This window comes from Desmodus rotundus, chromosome 1 (genome assembly GCF_022682495.2).
Source record: "Desmodus rotundus isolate HL8 chromosome 1, HLdesRot8A.1, whole genome shotgun sequence".
Taxonomy (NCBI): Eukaryota; Metazoa; Chordata; class Mammalia; order Chiroptera; family Phyllostomidae; genus Desmodus; species Desmodus rotundus.
The window spans coordinates 33,044,023-33,064,625 of NC_071387.1; the positions used below are offsets into that span (position 1 = coordinate 33,044,023).

Sequence of the window (20,603 nt, forward strand, 5' to 3'; positions counted from 1 at the left end):
GAAGCAACCCTCTAAATTAAGAGACTAATATCTAGTCTGTAAGATCATGACTGAAAACCAAGATTGTGAGTACAATTTGAAGTAATCATGTTCAAATATTCACACTGAGTAAAAACTTTCAAATAATGTGAGACTTTTATTTGCTAGATTGAGAACCTAGTCTAATGCAGATTTTCCTGTGGGTTCAAGAAACAACGTATTCCTTTATTTCTTGGGGTCAGCAATAAATGTGTTATGTTTAAGGAGCTATGTTTCTGATGTATTATTATGTAACAAAGTCTGATACGAATTTTCACCAACTTAATTTTTCTGTCATTTACTTTTCAATTTATAATGAAAATTTATCTCATTAAAATCAGTCAATGCAAATATACCGAGCCCTACATAAATGCAGACAAGAAGAGTAGAAACTAAACTGAAATTCTGCGGATCTAATGGCGCTTCCCTTCTTCCTCAGTATAGTTAGATATCTACTTGCACAGAAAACCAACATCAAAATAAATATAACATTATATAATCACACCAAATCTTAAAATCACATATGGTAAAAAATAAAATAGAAAGCTTCTAACAAAACATCAGAAATACTGCTTATAAATATTGTATATTTTAAGTTGAATTTATTGGTGTGACATTGATATAAAATATTGTACTGAACAGACCAAAAACTTTTACTGAGACATGGAAAGAGGAAATCAATAAAGACATACTAAGACTTTGAGTTTAAAAAAATACCTTCCATGGCTATTTTCAAAAAGGTAGTAAGTGTTGGAGAGGACTGGCAAAAAGGGAACCTACATACACTGTGGGTGGGATTGTAACTTGGTGCAGCCACTGTAGAAAATAGTATAGCGGTTCCTCAAAAACTTAAGAACAGAACAACCATATGATCCAGTTATCCACTGCTGGTTATTTATCTGAAGAATATAAAAACACTAATTCAAAAAAAAAAATGCACCCCCCATGTTCATTACAGCATTACCGACAACAGCAAAGACATGGAAACAACCCAAATGTTCATCGACAGGGAAATGGATCAGGAAGATATGGTGTATATATACAATGGAATATTACTCAGCCATACAAAAATGAGCCCTGACTGGTGTGGCTCAGTTGGTTGGAGTTACTGGTTCCCTCACCCATCAGGGCACATGCCTGGGTCGTGGGTTTGGTCCCCAGTTGGGGTGCATGTGAGGGGCAGCCAACTGATAGTTCTCCCACACATTGATGTCTCTCTCCCTCTCTTTTTCCCTCTCATCTCCTCTAAGAATAAATAAATAAAATCTTAAAAAAAAAATGGAATTTCCCATTTGCAACAACATGGACAGACCTTGGGGACATTATGCTAAGTGAAGTAAGTCCCATGGAAAAGGCTAAAACCTCTGATTTCACTCATGTGAAATACAAAACAAAAAACAAAACAAAAACAAACATAGATACAGACAACAGATTGGTGGTTATCAGAGGGGGAGGGGAGTGGGGAGAAGACGAAATGGGTAAAGGGGGTCAAAATGTAAGATGGTGGATGGAACTAGACTACCAGAGGTAAGCGCACTATAGCATATACAGATATCAACCTATAAAGGTGTACACTTGAACTTACGGAAGTTCTATTAACCAATATTACGTCAATTAAAAAATATATATAAGGGGACTTCTGGTTGTTTTGAGTGTGTGGACTGTGAGTTTCTGAACATTCCCAGAGAAAATACGGGTAAAAGCTTCTGTAGTAAGTGAAAAAGGAAGATGTTTGATGAAAAGAGAAAAAAGAATGCCTCAAAGGACCTTAGCAGACTTAAAAGTATTCTTAAAGTAGTAGATTCTGGTGTTTTAATGAAAGATGTTCAAGAGACAGCAACTGTGGTGCTCCACAAACATGCTGACGAGAAAACCCAGTACGTGGTAAAAGATGAAAAAGATGACATGAAAATGGAGACTGATTTTAAGAGAAACAGTCTTGTAGACCAGCATCAACAGTACCCTATATGAATGAAGCAGAGGCAAAGAAAAAGGCTGAAGGCAAAGCAAAAGCAAGGGAAGGGGAAAATCAAAGCAAAAGTAGCAAAGGTGGCTAAGGGTTTGGCTTGGTAAACTTTTTAAAAGTTGAGAAAAGCCATATGGGACAGATCTCTGATTTCAGCTTCCACCAAATGAAAACTTTGTTTCTGTATCTTAACTGGGCCTTTTTCTTCCATTCAAACCCAACATAACTCCTTAAACTTGTTTTGGTAACTGAAAAAAATATCTTCTTTGATAAATGACATTCTTTAATATTTTAACTGGATGCTGTCCGATAGGCAGGGATTATCAGACAGCAAAATTCTATCAAGTATTAATGTGGACTTTTTGGTCTTAGTAAAGATAAATGATATTATACTACCTCAGATTTAAAGAAAACTAGTTATATAGTGTTATTTTAAAATATAATGTCAGTGGATCTTATAAACAGTACTATTTGGAGTTTTGATTTTGTGTAATTCATAACAAAAGGCATTTTATAGGGGGGATAAATGGTGATGGAAGGAGACTTGACTTGGGGTGGTGAACACACAATACAATATACAGATGATGTGTTATAGAATTGCACACTTGAAACCTATATAATTTTATTAACCAATGTCCCCTCAATAAATTCAATAAAAAATAAGAGGTATTTTGTTTTTTAAAAAAAGAAAAAAATATATTTCCTCTTCAGTAAGTATATGTTTAGTTTTATCCCCTGTTCTAAAACTCATTCATTCATTCATCCATTTACTCATGCATTCAATATTATTAGATTAACTATATAAATGATGAAAAATTCATTCAGCATTTTTGGAATCAATGAGTTGATAAACAAAACCTAGCAAATGGGAGCTTCTGTACACAGGCTTTTCTTTGCTCGGTTTCTGCTCAAACAGAACAGAGGCTATTTTCAGAGGTGACAGCTGTGAACAAAAGAATCAAGGGCCAGAAAATAGTGACAACAGAAACAAAATGGAGTCCCTAACCAACCAGAAAATATTCTCAGTGCAATACAAAAAAGCTTTGCTATGCTTAGGCACAAGAGACAGAAATATGAGCTGGTGACAGAAGAACTGAGTGGAGCTGGTTGAAGAATATTAATGAACCAAAAACTGTCTGGAATAAACTCTCTACTGACAGCCTTAATCTGCTCAGCATTTTTATCAACCCAGGAATGAAGACTTAGGAGGAGACTTCGGTCAAGGTGGAGGCATAGCCTCCTCGCACAACCACAGCAAAAATTATAACTAGACGACAAAACAAGTATCACCCAGAACTGTCAGAAAATCGAGCTGTATGGAAGTCCGAAAACCAAGGAATTAAAGATGCCACATACAGCCAGACGGGTAGGAGGGGCAGAGACGCAGAACAGGTGGTCCTATACCCATGTGTGGTGGACAAAAATCAAGAGGGGTATCTTGGGAGCAAGAAATCCCAGCCCCACATCAGACCACCCAGCCCAGGGTTCCAGCACCAGGAAGATAAGTCCCCATAACATGGGGCTATAAAAACCAGTGGGGGTTGGAGTGGTGGAAGAAACTGCCTATTTCTCAGGAGTATCCTTTTAAAAGGACCGCCGCTGACTTAGGACTTATGCAGACTGACTCCCCCTGGACTTCAGCACTGGGGCAACAGCTAGAAGGGCACCAGTGGCATATGGGGAGAAATTTAAGTAACTTGCATCAGAGTGAATGCTGAGAGAGAGGTTCCTTCTAGATAAAACTCCAGAGGCCAGGCAGCAGCACTGTCCCCTCTCTGAGCCCTCCTCCACACAGAGCCAGAGAGTCCGACATGGGTTGCCATGCCCTGGCAATTACCTAAGGCTCTAGGCACTCTACTAAGACAGGGAGTCAAAGCAGCTCTACCTAATACACAGAAACAAACAAAGGGAGGCGGTCAAAATGAGGAGACAAAGAAATATGGCTGAAATGAAAGAACAGAACAAAACTCCAGAAAAAGAACTAAACAAAATGGAAATAAGCAACTTATCAGATGCAGAGTTCAAAACACTGGTTATTAGGATGCTCAAGGAACTCACTGGGTAGTTCAACAGCATAAAAAAGACCCAGGCAGAAATGAAGGTTACACTAAGTGAAATAAATTTTAAGGGAGCCAACAGTGCAGGGGATGAAGCTGAAAATCAAATCAATGATTTGGAACATAAAAAAGAAGAAAGCATTCAATCAGAACAGCAAGAAGAAAAAAGAATCCAAAAAAAAGAGGATAGGCTAAGTAAGGAGCCTCTGGGACATCTTCAAATGAACCAATATCTGAATCATAGGGGTGCCAGAAGGAGAAGAGGAAAAGCAAGAAACTGAAAACTTATTTGAAAAAATGATAAAAGAAAACTTTCCTAATTTGGTGAAAGAAATAGACATACAAATCTAGGAAACACGGAGTCCCAAACAAGATGGACTCAAAGAGGACATGACCAAGACACATCATAATTAAAATGTCAAAGGTTAAAGATAAAGAGAGAATCTTAAAAGCAGCAAGAGAAAGGCAGAGAGTTACCTACAAAGGAGTTCCCATAAGACTATCAGCTGATTTCTCAAAAGAAAGTTTGCAGGCTAGAAGGGACTGGCAAGAAGTATTCCAAGTGATGAAAAGCAAGGACCTACAACCTAGATTACTCTACCCAGCAAAGCTAGCATTTAGAATGGAAGGGCAGATAAAGTGCTTCCCAGACCAGGTGAAGGGGTTCATCACGACCAAGCCATTATTATAAGAAATGTTAAAGGGACTTATTTAAGAAAAAGGAGATTAAAGCTATGAACATTAAAATGGCGGCAAATTCACAAATATCAACAATCAAATCTAAGAAACAAACTAAGTACTCTGACTGGTGTGGCTCAGTGGACTGAGTGCTGACCTGTGAACCGGGCGGGGGGCGGGGTTGTTGCTGGTTCAGTTTCCAGTCAGGGCACTTGCCTGGGTTGCACTCCAGATCCTCAGTTGGGTACATGTGAGAGGCAACCAACTGATGTATTTCTCACACACTGATGTTTCTTTCCCTCTCTTTCTCCCTCCCTTCCTCTCTCTAAAAGTAAATAAATAAAATCTTTTTTTAAAAAAGGAAAAAAATAAAAAACAAACTAAGCAAACAGAACAAAAACAGAATTATAGATATTGAGATCATCTGGAGGGTTATCAGTTGGGAAGGGGGAGGAGAAAATGGGGGAAAAGGTGCAAGGATTAATAAGTATAGATTGGTAGGTACACAACAGACAGGGCAATGTTGAAAACAGCATAGGAAATGGAGCAGCCAAAGAACCTGTATGTGTGACCCATGGACATGAACGAAGGGAGGGATTACTGGAGGGAATGGAGGATATCAGGTGGAGGGGGGCAAAGGGGGAAAACTGGGACAACTGTAATAGCATAATCAATAAAATATATTTTAAAAAAGACTTAGAAGGAATGCTTATTAAAAGTCTAGATAAAGCTGAAGGGATCCTAGGAGAGTTATAATTTGAAAAGATAAACTATATTCATGGCCAAAATACTTTGCTAGATAGTTAATGTAGACAAATGAAAAGTTTTCAACTGAGTTTGAAAAATCAACTACACAAAAACAGAAGAGACTGGGATCCATACAAATTTGTACAAAAAGACTTTGATTTAGCTGAGTAAAAGCCCCACATGAATCAAGTGTTAAAAATGGTGCAGAGATCAAAGGGACTCTCCAACACCACAGTCTATTCTGCTAAGACCAAACTAGCAGTGTATACTTAATTCCTGCCTTATCTCAAAATGATGTGAGGCAGCATGTAAGGATATATGAAACATAACAAGAAAACAGATAAAGAATGTGAAAAGAGAAAGAAAAGCAATGCTATGGATACAGAATAAGTCACAGTTAAAAAAACATATACTATCGCTCTGGCTGGTGTGGCTCAGTGGATTGAGCACCGGCCTGTGAACCGAAAGGTTGCTGGTTTGATTACCAGTCAGAGCACAAGCCTGGGTTGCAGGCCAGGTCCCTAGTAGGGGGCGTGTTAGAGGCAACCACACATTGATGTTTCTCTCCCTCTCTTTCTCCCTCCCTTCCCCTTTCTAAAAATAAATAAATAAATAAATTTAAAAATATACTATAAAGACAAACATTAGGCCAGTTATACAGGGTTCTTCAGATAAAAAGTGATTATAGCCTGAGGAAAAATATTCTTAGAACTAATAACAGATAGGAGTTTTTCCCAAGATAACCCATAAAAAATACATTGAGTAATATAAGGAAGGCATGGTTCCTTACATAAAATCCTTACAGAACACACCACAAAACATTTCATAGGGCTATTTCTTATTATAAATGCCAACGTAAATCTTGCCCTGGCTGGTGTGACTTAGTGGGTTGAGTGCCTGCCTGCGAACCAAAAGGTCACTGGTTCAATACCCAGTCAGGGCACATGCCTGGGTTGTGGGCCAGGTCCTTTGTTGAGAGAGTGTGAGAGGCAACCAATAGATGTTTCTCTCCCTTTCTGTCTCCCTCCTTTGCCTTCTCTCTAAAAATAAGTGAAATTAAAAAAAAAAAATCAACAGCATCACACCAAGGTAAAACTTAATACAATAAAACACTATAGCCCTGACTGGTATGGCTCAGTGGGTTGGGCGTTATTCCACCAAGTAAAAGGTCACCAATTTGATACCCAGTCAGGACACATGCCTGGATTGCAGGTTCAGTCCCCAGTCAGGGTGAGCACAAGAGGTAACCGATTGATGTTTCTCTCACATCGATGTTTCTCTTCCTCTCTTTCTCCTCCCTTTCCCTCTCTCAAAAATTAAATAAATAACATCTTAAAAAAATAAACAAAACACTATAGGGCACCAATACATTGTAGCCCAGGATCCTTGCAGATCAGAGGCAGTCATAAAAACATAGGAATCATGTAAGTGGTCCTTTGTGATTCGCTTCTTTCACTTAGCATAATGTTTTGGAGGTTCATCTGTTTCACAGCATGCATTAACATTTTATTGCTTTTCTTGGCTGAATAATATAAACAGTCCTGACTTTTAATGACTCAACTTACAAATTTTGACTTAATAACGGTGTTAAAGCAATACACATGAGATATTCAATGCTGTTATATAATAAGCTTCGTGAGAGATGATTTTGCCCAACTGTAGGCTAATGTAAGTGTTTCTGAGCATGTTTAAGGTAGGCTAGGCTAAGATGTTATTGGGATGTAACCTCATCACAAGTCGAGGAGCATCTGTATTCCATTTTATGGACACACTGCATTTTGTTTACCCATTCATCAGTTGATAGACAACTGGATCATTTCCACATTTTCACCCTTATGAATAATGATGCTATAAAAATCCATTCACATTTTGTGTGGACATAAACATAATTTCATTGCTTTTGGGTATATGCTTAGGAGTGAAATTGCTGGGTTCCACAGTAATTCTATGTTTACCCTTTTAAGGAATCAAAGACTGTTTTCTAAAATGGTTACACTATTATACTCATTATGGTTTTAAGTTACCTTTCCCTAGTGTTTAAAGGTGTTAAGCACCTTTCATGTGTTTATTAGCCATGTGCAAATATATATAAAATTGATTTTAGAGAAATAGAGAGAGAGAAACATCAACTTATTGTTCCACTTATTTATGCATTCATTGGTTGTTTCTTGTGTATGCCCTGATTGGGGATTGAACCTGCAACCTTAGTGTATTAGGATGATACTCCAACGAACTGAGCTACCCTGCCAAGGCCATTTATATGCATTTCTTTTGTGAAGCATCTGTTCGAGGATTTGCTCCCTGTTTAACTTGCTCTCTTTTTGTTAATTTGTAGGAGTATTTTAAATACAATCTGTGATTTATCTATTTCCTTAATGGTGCCTTTTGATGAGTAGAAATGTTTAGGTTTGATAAAATACAATTTATTATTTCCTTTTATGATTAGTATTTTTGTTGCTCTGTCCAAAATATCTTTGTCTAAACCCAAAGTCATGAAAATATTTTTACAGTTTCTTCTAGAAGCTTTATATTTCTGGATTTTACATTTAAGTCCATGATCCATGTATTGATAGAGTTAATTTTTGTGTACAAAGTGAGATAAGGGTTCAGGTTCATTGTTCTAGCAACACTTGTAAAAAGATTCTCCTTTTCCCATTGAATCATCTTAACAGCCTGGTTGAAAATCAACAGAATGTATATAGATGGGTCTATTTCTGCACTCGATTTTCCTCCATTGACCTAGTAGTCTATCTTTACATCAAAAACTGCAGTCATAATTACTGTAACTTTGTAAGTCTTGAAATCAGGTAGTTTATTTATGTATTTTTTAGAAGGGGAGGGGGGGAGACAGAGAGGGAGAGAAACATCAATGTGTGGTTGCCTCTCACATGCCCCCTACTGGGGACCTGGCCTGCAACCCAGGCATGTGCCTTGACTTGGAACTGAACTGGCAAGCCTTTGATTCATAGGCCGGCACTCAACCAGAGGCACACCAGCCAGGGTGAAATCAGGTAGTTTAACTGTCAATTTTGCACTTCTGTTCAAGATTATTTTGAACTTTTTGGATCCTTTTCAAGTAGTTACTTTTTAAAAGCTGTCCAAGAAGTTCCTTTTAAATGACATTTTAAAATCTATTGTCCAGCCCTGGCCAAGCAGCACAGTTGTTTAGAGCCTTGTTCCAATATGCCAAGGTTGCAGGTTCGATCCCTGGTCAGGGCACACATAAGCTTCAAACAATGAATGAATAAGAAAGTGGAACAACAAATTGTTTCTCTCTCCCTTCTCCCTGCCCCCCCCCTTTCAAATAAATAAATAAAATATATTGTCCAAATTATATAAAACAATGACCTACATTGGTATTATATAAATAAAATAATGAAAACTGTCTAAGCATTAATATACCCCCAGTTTTCTCTACCCAAGGTATAAAAGCTAATAGTCTTTATGACTACAGCTTTGAGATGTCATCAAGACAACCATAAATAAGGTTCCAGAAAAGTACACTAGTTTTGCTGGATGGTGTTCACCACTTACCTTGGTTCAATATGATCCGGCAAGGCTGGCACGGACCCCCATGGCACAGCTCAGCACAGTGGTGCTGACCACAGTTTAAAATGCTCTCACATGGGTTAGAACAGTGGACGGAGACAGCCTGACCACAGCGAACTGTGTGCCTGTGAAAACAGTAAATGTAAAGACAGCATTAGTCTAATGTTGGACATTAAGTTGCTGTTTGACAGCTAAACTAGTACTAGAGCCCAAGCCCTCCCCCAAACCCTACTAAACCTTTCTCTTCGCCCAATTCCCCCCACTTTTTCTTTGTTTCCCTCTCTAATCCTTATTTCCTCAATTTTTCTCCCCTTCTCCACTTTCTTCATTTTCCTCCTTTGCTTTCCTTATTTCCCATTTTGCGTTTCTCTGTCCCCTGCCTTCTGGCCAGTGAGGAACTAGAGGTTATTGCTTAGTTTCTGTTACATGCAATTTCTTCTCTGAGCGCCTATAAACAGCATGCAGGAGAGGACAGGGCTTGGAGCTCCCACAGTAACTTATAGATGTCAGTAGCGAAGTTGGGGGTGTAGTTATAATGTAGATTCTCAGAATGAACACAATGGCATTCTCCCGGGACCTGGCATTTTATGCAGCTGTAATACTTAAGAACATACTGTATATGACTTTGATTCAGGATGGGGAAATCATTCTGGCTTTGTTCTAATAAACATCCTGATTCTACTGAGCTATCAGCTAGAGAAGGATATGAGGCCAGGGCTTTCAGACATTGTCTTCAGGTCTCTTTCCAGGTTAATGGTTTAGAGCTTGGAGTCTACTCTCCTGCATGAAGAGTTTTATTCTATCCCCTACACCTACATCAACTACATATTTTGTTTAAAAAAGCCACTGTTACGTGCCCTGGCCAGATAGCTCAGTTGGTTACAGCATCAACCCCATACACCAAGGTTGCCGGTTCAATCCCTGGTCAGGACACATACATGAAAAAAACCAATAAATGTAGAAATAAGTGGAATAACATGTCAATGTTTCTCTCCCTCTCTAAAAAATAAAAAAAAATCAATTAAAAAAACAGTCACTGTTATGTACTTAAGATGGTCAGTGCTCAGTTTCCAGCGCTCAGCATCATGGCTAACATCAACCACTTGAGGAAAACACTACCACTTCCACTTTATGATAAGAGAACAAGGCTCAGAGACTGAGCAACGCACCCAGGTCAACAACTAATTAGGGGCAGGGCCCAGATGTGATCTGGCCTTTCTGACCTAGAGCCATTGCATGTGACTCTCAGGCCACACTGTTGCCCTCGTAAGTTCAGTAAATATTAAACAAATGCATATTACTGAAAATCTGCATGATCCCATGTCATCTTGTGATCTTACTGGGTCAGAGGCACTTCACAGCTATCAGTGATCCTTGCACTGATGATGCAGGAGAACTTGTATTCTCCCCGAAAAGAGGGCAGACTCTGGGGTCACTTATTATTCCAGTTAACAACATTCACTGAAAACCTCCTACATCAAGGGCCACAAACACAAGGCCCGCGGGCTGATTCTGGCCCTGTACCTTGTTTTACCTGGCCGAGCACCTTGTTTCTACCCAGTGATAGTGCTGAGCTCCTTGCCCCTACTTAAGGAGTAGTTACATTTATACAGTTCTAAAATTACATTCAGCCCTCTGAAGGCAACTGTGAGGCTGATGTGGCCCCCCGTGAAAATGAGTTTGACACCCATGTCCTAGATGCCAGATACTGTGCTAGCTACAAGTAAATGGTTTCTGTCTTTTGGACCTAAAAAGGCCTGGGTTCAATTCCTGGTTCTTTCACCTAGGAGAGAGGTTAAGAAGAAAAATCCCAGTCACCTTGGCTTTTCATTAAGTAATCTCACTGTGCATATGACTTCTTAATCACTTGTAAGATTACAAAACCGGACTGAGGCAGTGTAAGAAACTACTATTTACCGAAATGTACTATTTACACTTATTTACTAATCTTTTATTTTAGAAATCACACATAAAGCATCAATGTGGAAAATGAGTCTTCTTTAGAGTACAATTTTATCTTTACCTGGTCCGTCCACATTCACATGATTTAGTCATAAAAGCGGGACAGGGTGGGCAAGGTCCGGGATGGCAGAGACTAAAAAAGAAAAACTTGGATGAATAAATCATATCAGTAAATGAAACATGAACAAAGCTGCCCCAACTGACTCCCATTGTAATATGGCAACAAATGAACTGACTTTGGAATGCTTTAGTGTTTGTCTAAAGTTGGTTAAACTATTTAAACAAAGATAACAATGTTTTTATATAGAAAGAATTGGCAGCATTATCATCTTAGAATATTTAGCCAGAAAAGTAAACCCCAAGTCAAAACACTGGTTTTATTTGGGTCTGATAGTCAGAGATGACATTTCCAAATATGGCCTTGGCCACAGTGCACTGTGCAGGCATAAAAACTGCTTGCCACTCAGGTGACTGGTAGGATGGTCAATGGAGTCCTTAGAGCCTGAGCAAAATAATAGAGCTCCAATCTACAACGTCCATGAGAAGTATAGACATTTTCTCATTAGCCAGTGAAATAATAACCCAATGATGGGCTAATGATGGGAACTGGGAAAAGAAGGTTGACGTGAGGGGAGGCATACTGGTAAAACAGGGAGAAAACCAAGGGGAAAGAGACTCATGGAAAGATTGGGCTTAGCAACATGCTACAGTCAGAATTAGGTCTCTGAATAGAAAGGAGAAAATTACAAAATGGAATTACATATGCAAATTAACACTACCCTCTTCAAAGCAGACACCCTGGTAAATCACATACCTGTTCAGAAATACCACTACTTAAAACACCATGGGAACTTCTACGGTAGGTTTTTTTTTTTTTGGAGATTGGGGGCTTTCTGAATAATGGCAAATCACAGTCCTTTGGGAATTAAAAGTCAATCAAGCCAAGTCTAACTGATCAAGTAGGTTAACTGAATTTGGTACAAAACCAGATGTGCCTGCCCTGGCTGGATGGCTCAAGTTGGAGCATTGTCCCGCACACCAAAATGTTGTTGGTTCAATCCTTGGTTGGGGCGCATATGCTTCTCACATCAATGTTTCTCTCTCTCAAATCAATAAACATATCCTTGGGTGAGGACTTAAAAATATAAAACCAGGTGTGCGTATTAAGTCTGCTTGGATTTTTTAATGTGACTTCTCAATTAGTTCTGATAATTCTTAAAGGAGCTTTAAACTCTGAAAACAACCAAGAAACAAGTGCCTAGTCTTCTAATGTGACCCATTTTGACAGAACCCACAGAAAACATAAGTTTAAGCATGTGTGCATGTTTAAAGGTGAGTACCATTATTCAATAATTGTATTTCACATGACATGCCTCAACCCTTTCAGGTGACACCGTTTTCATGGCCGCATATTTAAATAACTTTTGACTGACAAACTGTGGCCAGAAGTGGATGACTCCAGGTTATTTCAAATATCCATGAAGCATGCACTTAATTCCAGTTTTTATAACCTTTAGAGCAGTGGTTCACAACACTGGCTACATTTTAGAATCACCTGGACAGCTTTAAAAACTACAGATGCTCAGACCCACCCCCAGAAATTCTGATTCAACTGCTCTGAGGTAGAGACTGGGCACAGGTGTTTAAAAATGCTCCCTAAATGATTCTAATGGGTAGCCAGGGTCGAGAACAACTGCTCTAGAGAATTGTATAATCTATGAGAACAACCCAAATAGAGACACGAAGGGGGCCAAGTGTGGCTTCAGTCCTGGTAAGTATAAATTAGAGAAATGCAAAGCTTTCTTTTGAAAGGAAGGTGCTGTTGGGGTGTGGCAATCTCTAGGGTTCTGACAGTAGTAAAAGGTCAGGTCCCAAATTAAGAGTAGAATTTCCAGAGCCACAAAAAACAAATTTGATGGCCTCCTTTCCCTTCAGACATGGTGCTGATCACCTGATCTACATCTGAAGACCAGGTGATCAGCATTTGATGTTCTCTGATAGTCACTACTGGGCCCATTTCTACTGAAGGCTTCGGAAAAACAGTTCACACAAAGGATTTTTTTCTTACTGCTGAGTATACTTAAAATGCCAACCAAGGGAAGGAATAGTTTAAATAGTTGAGTCCTTGGGTTCAGAGGAAGGACCCATGGAAGCGGTCAAAGGAAGGGGAGGGGCTGACTGCCCAGAAGGTGGCAGGCCACGCCGTCTGGTCCAGTGAACAGCCCACTGACTCCCCAGCACCACTCCACATCTTGATCACAAGACCTTTGGGCCAACATTTACTCCTGCTCCATGCAAAAGTACCAAGATAACACTCTGATGTTTGTTTTACTCTTAGATTTGGGTAATAAAAGCAAAAATTACCATTTTTTTGACCACCTACCCCATGCCAGGGTCTGTACCAAGTCTCTTAGGAACATCAATTCATTTAATGATCAGAACTCTGTAAGTCGCTCATATCATAATTATATTACAAGCTCAGAGAAATTAAGTAACTTGTCCAACATCACATTAACTGTTATGTGACTCAAACCCAGGAAGTAAACCTTGGTCTGAGGTCAAAGCTTGTAGAAATTTATTTGTAACTAGTCGGCTGTTTATTATTGTGCATTTATCTTATTATTTAGAAGCTGACTGGATACATTCTACAGCTCACTACTTATTGCAGGGAAGGGATTCACATCCTAAAAACACTGCCCAATAGGACCCTACACAATTGCCTTTCCCCAAACAGAAGTCCTATACACTCTGTTGGATCTGGATATCAGTGGGAGACACTGTGTTTTAGAAGCCAGCAGTGTAATACAGCTCCACCATGTCCTAGCACCGTGACCTTAAGCAACACATTTGGCCTTTCTGAACCTCATCTGTAAAATGGAGATGACAAGTATCTATACCTCACTGGGCTGTTTTAAGGATTCGAGGAGTTACCTGCTACAGAGTAAGCGCTCAGTAAATGATACCACATTGCCTTTTATCCTGTCGTGTTACATGCTAACAAGATATGTGTACTCAAAGCCATGAGCAAAGTGTGTCCATCAGGAATCCGCAGGGATCTAGCATTCCAACTTACAGGTTACAGGAATGTGGGCAGTCCTGTCCAGGCTGTTTCTTTCTACAAACCTCACCGCAACTATGTGGAATTTCATTTCTGCTCCATTCAGGGTTCTTCACCTTGCCTAAAACATAACAGATCAAACAGTCAATGGTACAAATTTCAAATGCATCCTAGACTTTAACGCAATAATACAATATAGCTGGATGGCATGGAACGATCAGTGTGGTTTTCATTAGTTCAACAAACACACTATCCCACATCCTAAAATAAAAAGTTGAACGTAATGCTACTCATCAAAAGCTTCACTGAGTATGATAAATCTTAAATTATGAACTACCTGGAAAAGATACAGATAAAAAGTCATTTTTACTTATTAAAAATGTCATTTTGACTAATGGACACATTTAATCCAACAAAACCCCTACAAAATAAGCCTTCTGTAAACGGGCCCTTGAATTGATTTGGGAATATCTACTGTAAGGATCAGAAAGAGGGAATAAAGGAAGAGAAGAATGGGGGGAAAAGAAGCAGTAAGAGATGGAAAGAACATAAGCCCCCTGTATAGTAAGAACTCACTTCTTCTAAAGCTATAAAGCAGGCATGAAAGGCTCTATTGTTGTCACTCTGCAAATCTTTAGCAAGAATCTTCCATCAACTTAGCAGAGAAGCAGGAAGAGTAAACCTGAGGCACAGGACTCCTCCTTGCCCTAGAGGAATTCATTTTTACTTGGACAATTTGTACCCTAAATGACAGTCTGTCCCCAGTCCTGGGGCTCTGTTTCTTCCTTTAGCCTGTCTCTTTCAAAACTCTTATTCATGCCCTGACTGGGGTGGCTCAGTGAGTTGGGAGTCAGCCCCCAAAGTGAAAGGTTGCTTGTTTGATTCCTGATCAGGGCACATGTTTGGGTTGTGGACCAGGTCCCTGGTTGGGGGTGTGCAAGAGGCATCTGACTGATGTTTTTCTCACATGTCATATTTCTCTCTTTCTCCCTCCCTTCCCCTCTAAAAATAAGTAAATAAAAAATCTTAAAAAAAAAAACCACCTTCTTCATGCTTTGAGGTTTAATACATCTAAAGACCAATTTTCTGCATTGCCCTGAATCCTGTTTCAGTCCTACTCATTCAACCATCTGCTAAACACCTTTGCTTGGGGTTTCAGTCACCTCAAACTGCCTACACCTATGGCCAAAGTTAGCATCTTCCCTCTCATACCACTCGCTCCTCAGTATTCCTTATTTCTGTCAGAAACACCATCACTCTCAGAGTCACATAATGACTAGTCAACCTCCCTGTTCCTTCCCATATTCTACTTCATCACCGAATCTTGTTCATTGTCCCACCTATGGTATCTCACCTCATCTTCTCCTCTGCCCCTGCTCCAGCCTCTCTACTGGCTGGAACCTTATCTCTAGACTACTGGGAAAGCTTCCTTGTCTCTGTGCTTTCTCCAATACAGTGACCTGATTTTACCCAGCCATCTTTCAATGGCACCACCTCTTTTTCCTGACTCTAAATGATGTTTTGTTTTGTTTTTTCCTCCCAGGGTTCTGCATTAGACCTTTCTTTTACTCCTTCCCCACTCAGGTCTCATCTACTACTGTGAACTGTGACGACTATCAATGTTAAGTCCTGATCTCTCTTCAAATACTCCCAACTGCTTGTTGAACATCTCTGAGTGTCTTACTCCTCCAAATTAACATCTCTAAACCGAGCTCTTCATCCCCACCAAACCCAGTTCTCCTGATCTGCCCATTTTTGTTCTTGGTATCACCATTTCCAAAAGCATGAAACTTTGGAACCACTTTGGGTTCCTCCCTTTGTCACTTCTGTTAATCCCTGTTTACCTTTGAGATCTTGTACTCCCTGCTTTCTGTCCCACTCTGACACCCTCTGTAGACTTTTATTATTCTTCACCTGGGTTACTGCAAGACCCCAAACTGTTTAGGTCCCAAAAACACTCCACTTGCTGCCATGAGATTAAGCTTAATAAAGAATCACACTGATGCCCCCAGTGGCTTCCCACGGCCAGCCAAATGAGGTCCCAACACCTAAGCCTGGCAAGAAGTCAGCCCCACCTTTCCAGTCATCTCCCACTCCCCCACCTTCATAGATCCTGGGCTCCACAGTGAGATGATTACCACTTCTCCCAATAGATTCGGAGCCTTCTTGGTTTTTAACTTCTACTTGTGCTATTCTTTTCAACAAATCTTCCCTCTCACCAAGATTTTACCTAGTTTAGAAGTCATAATTCACCCCAAAGATCTCCCGTAACTTTGTGCTTCTAGTAGAATATCAAGTTAATTGTGTCTTAACTCTTAAACTGCAAGCTTGAATAAGTCAATAGCCTTAATTCCTCTGTTTCTTCATAGTGCCTGGTACATTCATAAGTTCTCAATAAAGTACATTAAATTAATGGGCGTCTGGAAGAAGAGTGGGGCAAAGTCATCAGGTAAAATAAGGGCATTATTTGCATTTCCATAGCATTTTACCTTATTCAGATCATCTTGACCTTCACCCCACTTTCTTCTACTGTCATAGGTCTCATGTCTAACTTTATCAGTGAAGGCTTTAACAGGAAATTTAATTCCATTGTGGTGCTTTACGTTTAAAAGTGCTTTAAGCCCTGGCTGGTGTGGCTCAGTTGGTAGGAGGGTCATCCTGTAACCAAGGGGTTGTGGGTTCGGTTCTTGGTTAGGACACATGTCTGGTTGTGGGTTCGATCCCTGGTCTGGGTTTGTGTGGGAGGCGGCTAATTGATGCTCCTCTCTCACATGGATATTTCTCTCCTTAAGAGCAGTGAAAGGATGTCCTCGGGTGAGGATTAAAAAAAAAAAAGTGCTTTAAAATAAGGTAATCAAGCCTTGGTATTGGTCCTATTTGTCCAATTTTCCATTGCTCTTTTGCTTCCAGTTTAATGCTGCCTTTCTAGTAGTACATTCTAGAATATTCATTCCTTCAATCAATACTAGTTTAGTATCTAATAGAGCTCAGATTTTGGTAATAAAACATGTAAGACCAGCAGATTCTGAATAAAAGAGTAGCTAGAGTGGGAGAGAATAAGAAAAGGAAGCTTCCATCCTGGCCAGGTAGCTCAGCTGGTTAGAGCATTGCCCAACATGCCAAGGTTGTGGGTGCGATGCCTGGTCAGGGCACATATAAGAATCAACCAATGACAGGAACTAGTATAAAGGACACACAGACAAAATCAAGGGGGAGGGTGCAGGTGGGGGAGGGAGGTGGGTTCAGCTGGGGTGAGGTGGAGGGATGGGGAGAAAAGGCACACAACTGTAATTGAATAACAATAAAAATTAAAAAAAAAAAAGGATCAACCAATGAATGCATGAATACATGGAACAAATGGATGTTTCTTTCTCTCCCCACCCTTCCTCTCTCCCTCTCTCTGTCTCTAAAAATCAATAAATAAAAAAATTTTTTTTAAAGGAAGCTTCCTTTGGAAGAGAATATTTGGGATCAAATCTTGAATGATACAGTGGATGAGGATTTAAAGAAAAGAAGGGGAAAAACACTCTAGATAGTTGATGAATTCACCAAAAGACTGACCCTAGAAGTTAAAGAGCTGATGGCCAATGACTGCCTTAGTAAAAGATGCTAGTTAGGTAATAGTAAAGGAAAAATATGAACCAATTAGTTAGAAAAATAAGGAGAGTTTGCAGAGAGAAACAGGAAGAGCTAGTCATTTCAAGAAGGCATAGTTAAAAGTGTCAAGGGCTGTTGTGCTGCCAGAAGGATTAAGAATTTATAAATCAGCCCTGGATCTGGTCAGGAAGGGGTCACTGATGACTTCTGAATACAGTTTCAGTGAGGTAACAAGGACAGAAGCAAAAATGCAATAGTTCAAGAAGGGAGATATCCTTAAGAAACAAAATTTGAAAAACCAATAACCACAAGGTAAAGGTTAGTTGTTAAAAGATAGGCAAGAAAGTGGTGGGTGGCGCATATGTAAAAAATAGGCTAGCAGCAGGAATGAGCGTCCGAATCACAGACGCTCATTAGGAAAACTGGGAAGTTTTTTCCTAATGCACAGGGGAACTGAGATACTTAAAAACAAGAAGTATTCCATAAAGAGGGAAGGTACAAGGATAGAGTTAGAAACACTGGTCTACAGAAAATCTCTATTATAAACATCAATGACTGATTCCTTTGGTTAAAATAAAATATACTTTAATACTACTCTTTCCTTATGCTGCTGAAATCTGGAATATCAAAGCTGTTACAGCTAGAAGTGAGAAGAAGCCCAAGTCTACACCTGCCTTTGCCATCTGATCAGCTCTAGTCTAAAAGCAAAGACCAAGGAGATCAGCACCACAGCTCGGAAGTAGCAATAGCCTGGAGGGCATGACACACAGGCTCTTCTCCAAAACAGCCTGCCCAGAGCACAAAGGCCTGTGACTCTAGCTGTGTGATGGGCCACATGCATATGATGTTTTATAGACCCTTGTAGCTTTGAAGTCTTATTAGTAACTTTAAAATATGCCCAGCAGACCACTCCTGCTGAACTGGGAACGGAAGTACAATGTATGAAGTAGAAAAACTCCAATGTATGCAAAAAAACTTACCACAGAAACAAGTGTAGGTATTAGGAACGTGCGCAGAAACATTCTGACAGGCAGGGCACCTCCAACCACTCTGGCCATCTGCCAAAAAAAAGGGAAAAACCAAAATAATTCCCTTTGAAAAACACACATAATTAAAAAAAAAAAAATCAAACCTATAGAAAGCTGTAACACTGACAATGGTGGTAATTTCCACGTTAAGGACATAGACATTAAAGAAACAAATTCACAACACTGGCCCTGGCTAGTGTAGCTCAGTGGATTGAGCACAGACCTGCGAACCAAAGAGTTGCTGGTTCAATTCCCAGTCAGGGCACATGCCTGGGTTGTGGGCCAGGTCCTCAGGAGGAGACACGTGAGAGGCAACCACACAGTGATGTTTCTCTCCCTCTCTTTATCCCTCCCTTCCCCTCTCTCTCTAAAAATAAATAAATGAAATCTTAAAAAAAAAATTTCACATACTGAACGCTCTAATTAAATACTACATTTATGATAAGGACTTTACATACAATGAATCAAGTGGGTGTCCATTTTGTTCTTTTTAAAACTAAGAGATAAATAACATATAACATCATGTGAGTTTAAGGTGTACTACATGTTGCTTTGATACACTTACATAACGCAATACGATCATAATAGTGTTAGCTAACACTTCCATCCCACCCCATAATTATCATTTCACTTTGTAGTGATAATGTCCTATTACAGTATTTTAAATTTTTTTAAATTGATTTTTGAGAGAAACACTGATTTGTTATCCCACGTATTTATGCATTCACTTGTATGTAACCAGAGATCGGCCCTGCAAACTTGGCGTACTGGGATGGCACTCCAACCAACTGACCTGTCTGGCCAGGGCCTATATGGTACTTCTAATGTCAAGGTAAACATTACCTGAATTTTGGCTTGGGAAAAAAAAGAAGAGGATAAAATATTTGAGTACATGCAGGAAAACCCAGATATCTTAAATTAGAAGAGACATAGTTCAGAAAGTATATTATTAACATTTGCATTATCCATAAATACTAGTATCCTTTGAGAAAAGACCACAGAATACAATGGAGAAGATTTGTTAAAGGCAAAACAACTTTTAACATCCCAAGTAACTTTCTAAAAGTTTTCAAAAGCAACTATACAAGAAATGTTTTCTATAGCTGCTACTTAGATAAAAGCTACCATTTTCAGTAGACATGACTGATTTTATTGTACCTTAAATATATTTTAATATTGTTGTTTAGCTGGTTTGAGAGCTATAGCTTAATACTGGTCATCTGAGCTATGTGATTGAGACAATATGTCTTCCCTGCAGATAAAATATTAAAGAATTAAATAGCATTTAAAAAGCTGAACATATCAAATGGGTGAGAATAACTGCTCAGAAGAGAGAAATGACTGACCTGCTTGAGATGCCGGAGACCTCGCCCACTTCTTTATGCAGTTCAAATGAAACACGTGGTAACAGCTCTGACAACTCCAGACTGGGGCTGTGACACGAACCAATTCACAGCACACCATGCACTCATATTTTTCTGTAGTTAGTTGTTCAACTAGAGAACCTGTTAAAAAAAAAACCAGATAAACTCAAACACAGAAAACCAATCCATACTGTAGTCAACCAAGAACAAGCAAGATATTTGAAAGAACCCAAACAGAGGTTTTAAAGGATGTCTGATTCTGAGTAAGCTGTTTGTTCAGAGATCAAGGCCAAGAAGAAGCAGGAATATGCTGAGGTAGAGGACTTAGGAAGGAGGCATTCAGGTAGAAATTCCCACAACTGAGGAAACATTCCTAAGAAGATACCCAGGAACAGACCAAAATAGTCAAATGCTTCTCATCATACAGCTTGAGCATCCACAGGAGCAGAGCATTATAGGGCCTTGCCTTGCCCTCCTTAATCTGGAAAGGTCTGGATCTACCAGATCCATGGATTCAGGCTAGGGAAGGGCTTGTGAATTGGTCGGCTGCAAGAAACCAAAGCCTGGACAGCTTCTAAC

At 39.5% G+C, this 20,603-nt stretch overlaps 1 protein-coding gene and 1 pseudogene across 2 annotated transcripts in view; one reads left to right on the forward strand and one right to left on the reverse strand.

Moving 5' to 3' along the window:
• The window catches only part of NFX1 (nuclear transcription factor, X-box binding 1), a 68,189-nt gene that overhangs the window by 35,721 nt on the left and 11,865 nt on the right, over positions 1–20,603 (reverse strand). For both annotated transcript variants that reach the window (XM_053923291.1, XM_053923299.1), the window contains exons 3-7: positions 20,007–20,165; positions 18,613–18,690; positions 14,051–14,156; positions 11,039–11,110; positions 9,001–9,140 (exon numbers count right to left, since the gene is read on the reverse strand). In XM_053923291.1, the coding sequence (XP_053779266.1) occupies positions 9,001–9,140; positions 11,039–11,110; positions 14,051–14,156; positions 18,613–18,690; positions 20,007–20,165 (555 nt within the window). The remainder of the gene's footprint in view (positions 1–9,000; positions 9,141–11,038; positions 11,111–14,050; positions 14,157–18,612; positions 18,691–20,006; positions 20,166–20,603) is intronic.
• LOC112304339 (protein LLP homolog pseudogene) lies at positions 1,493–2,246 on the forward strand (annotated as a pseudogene).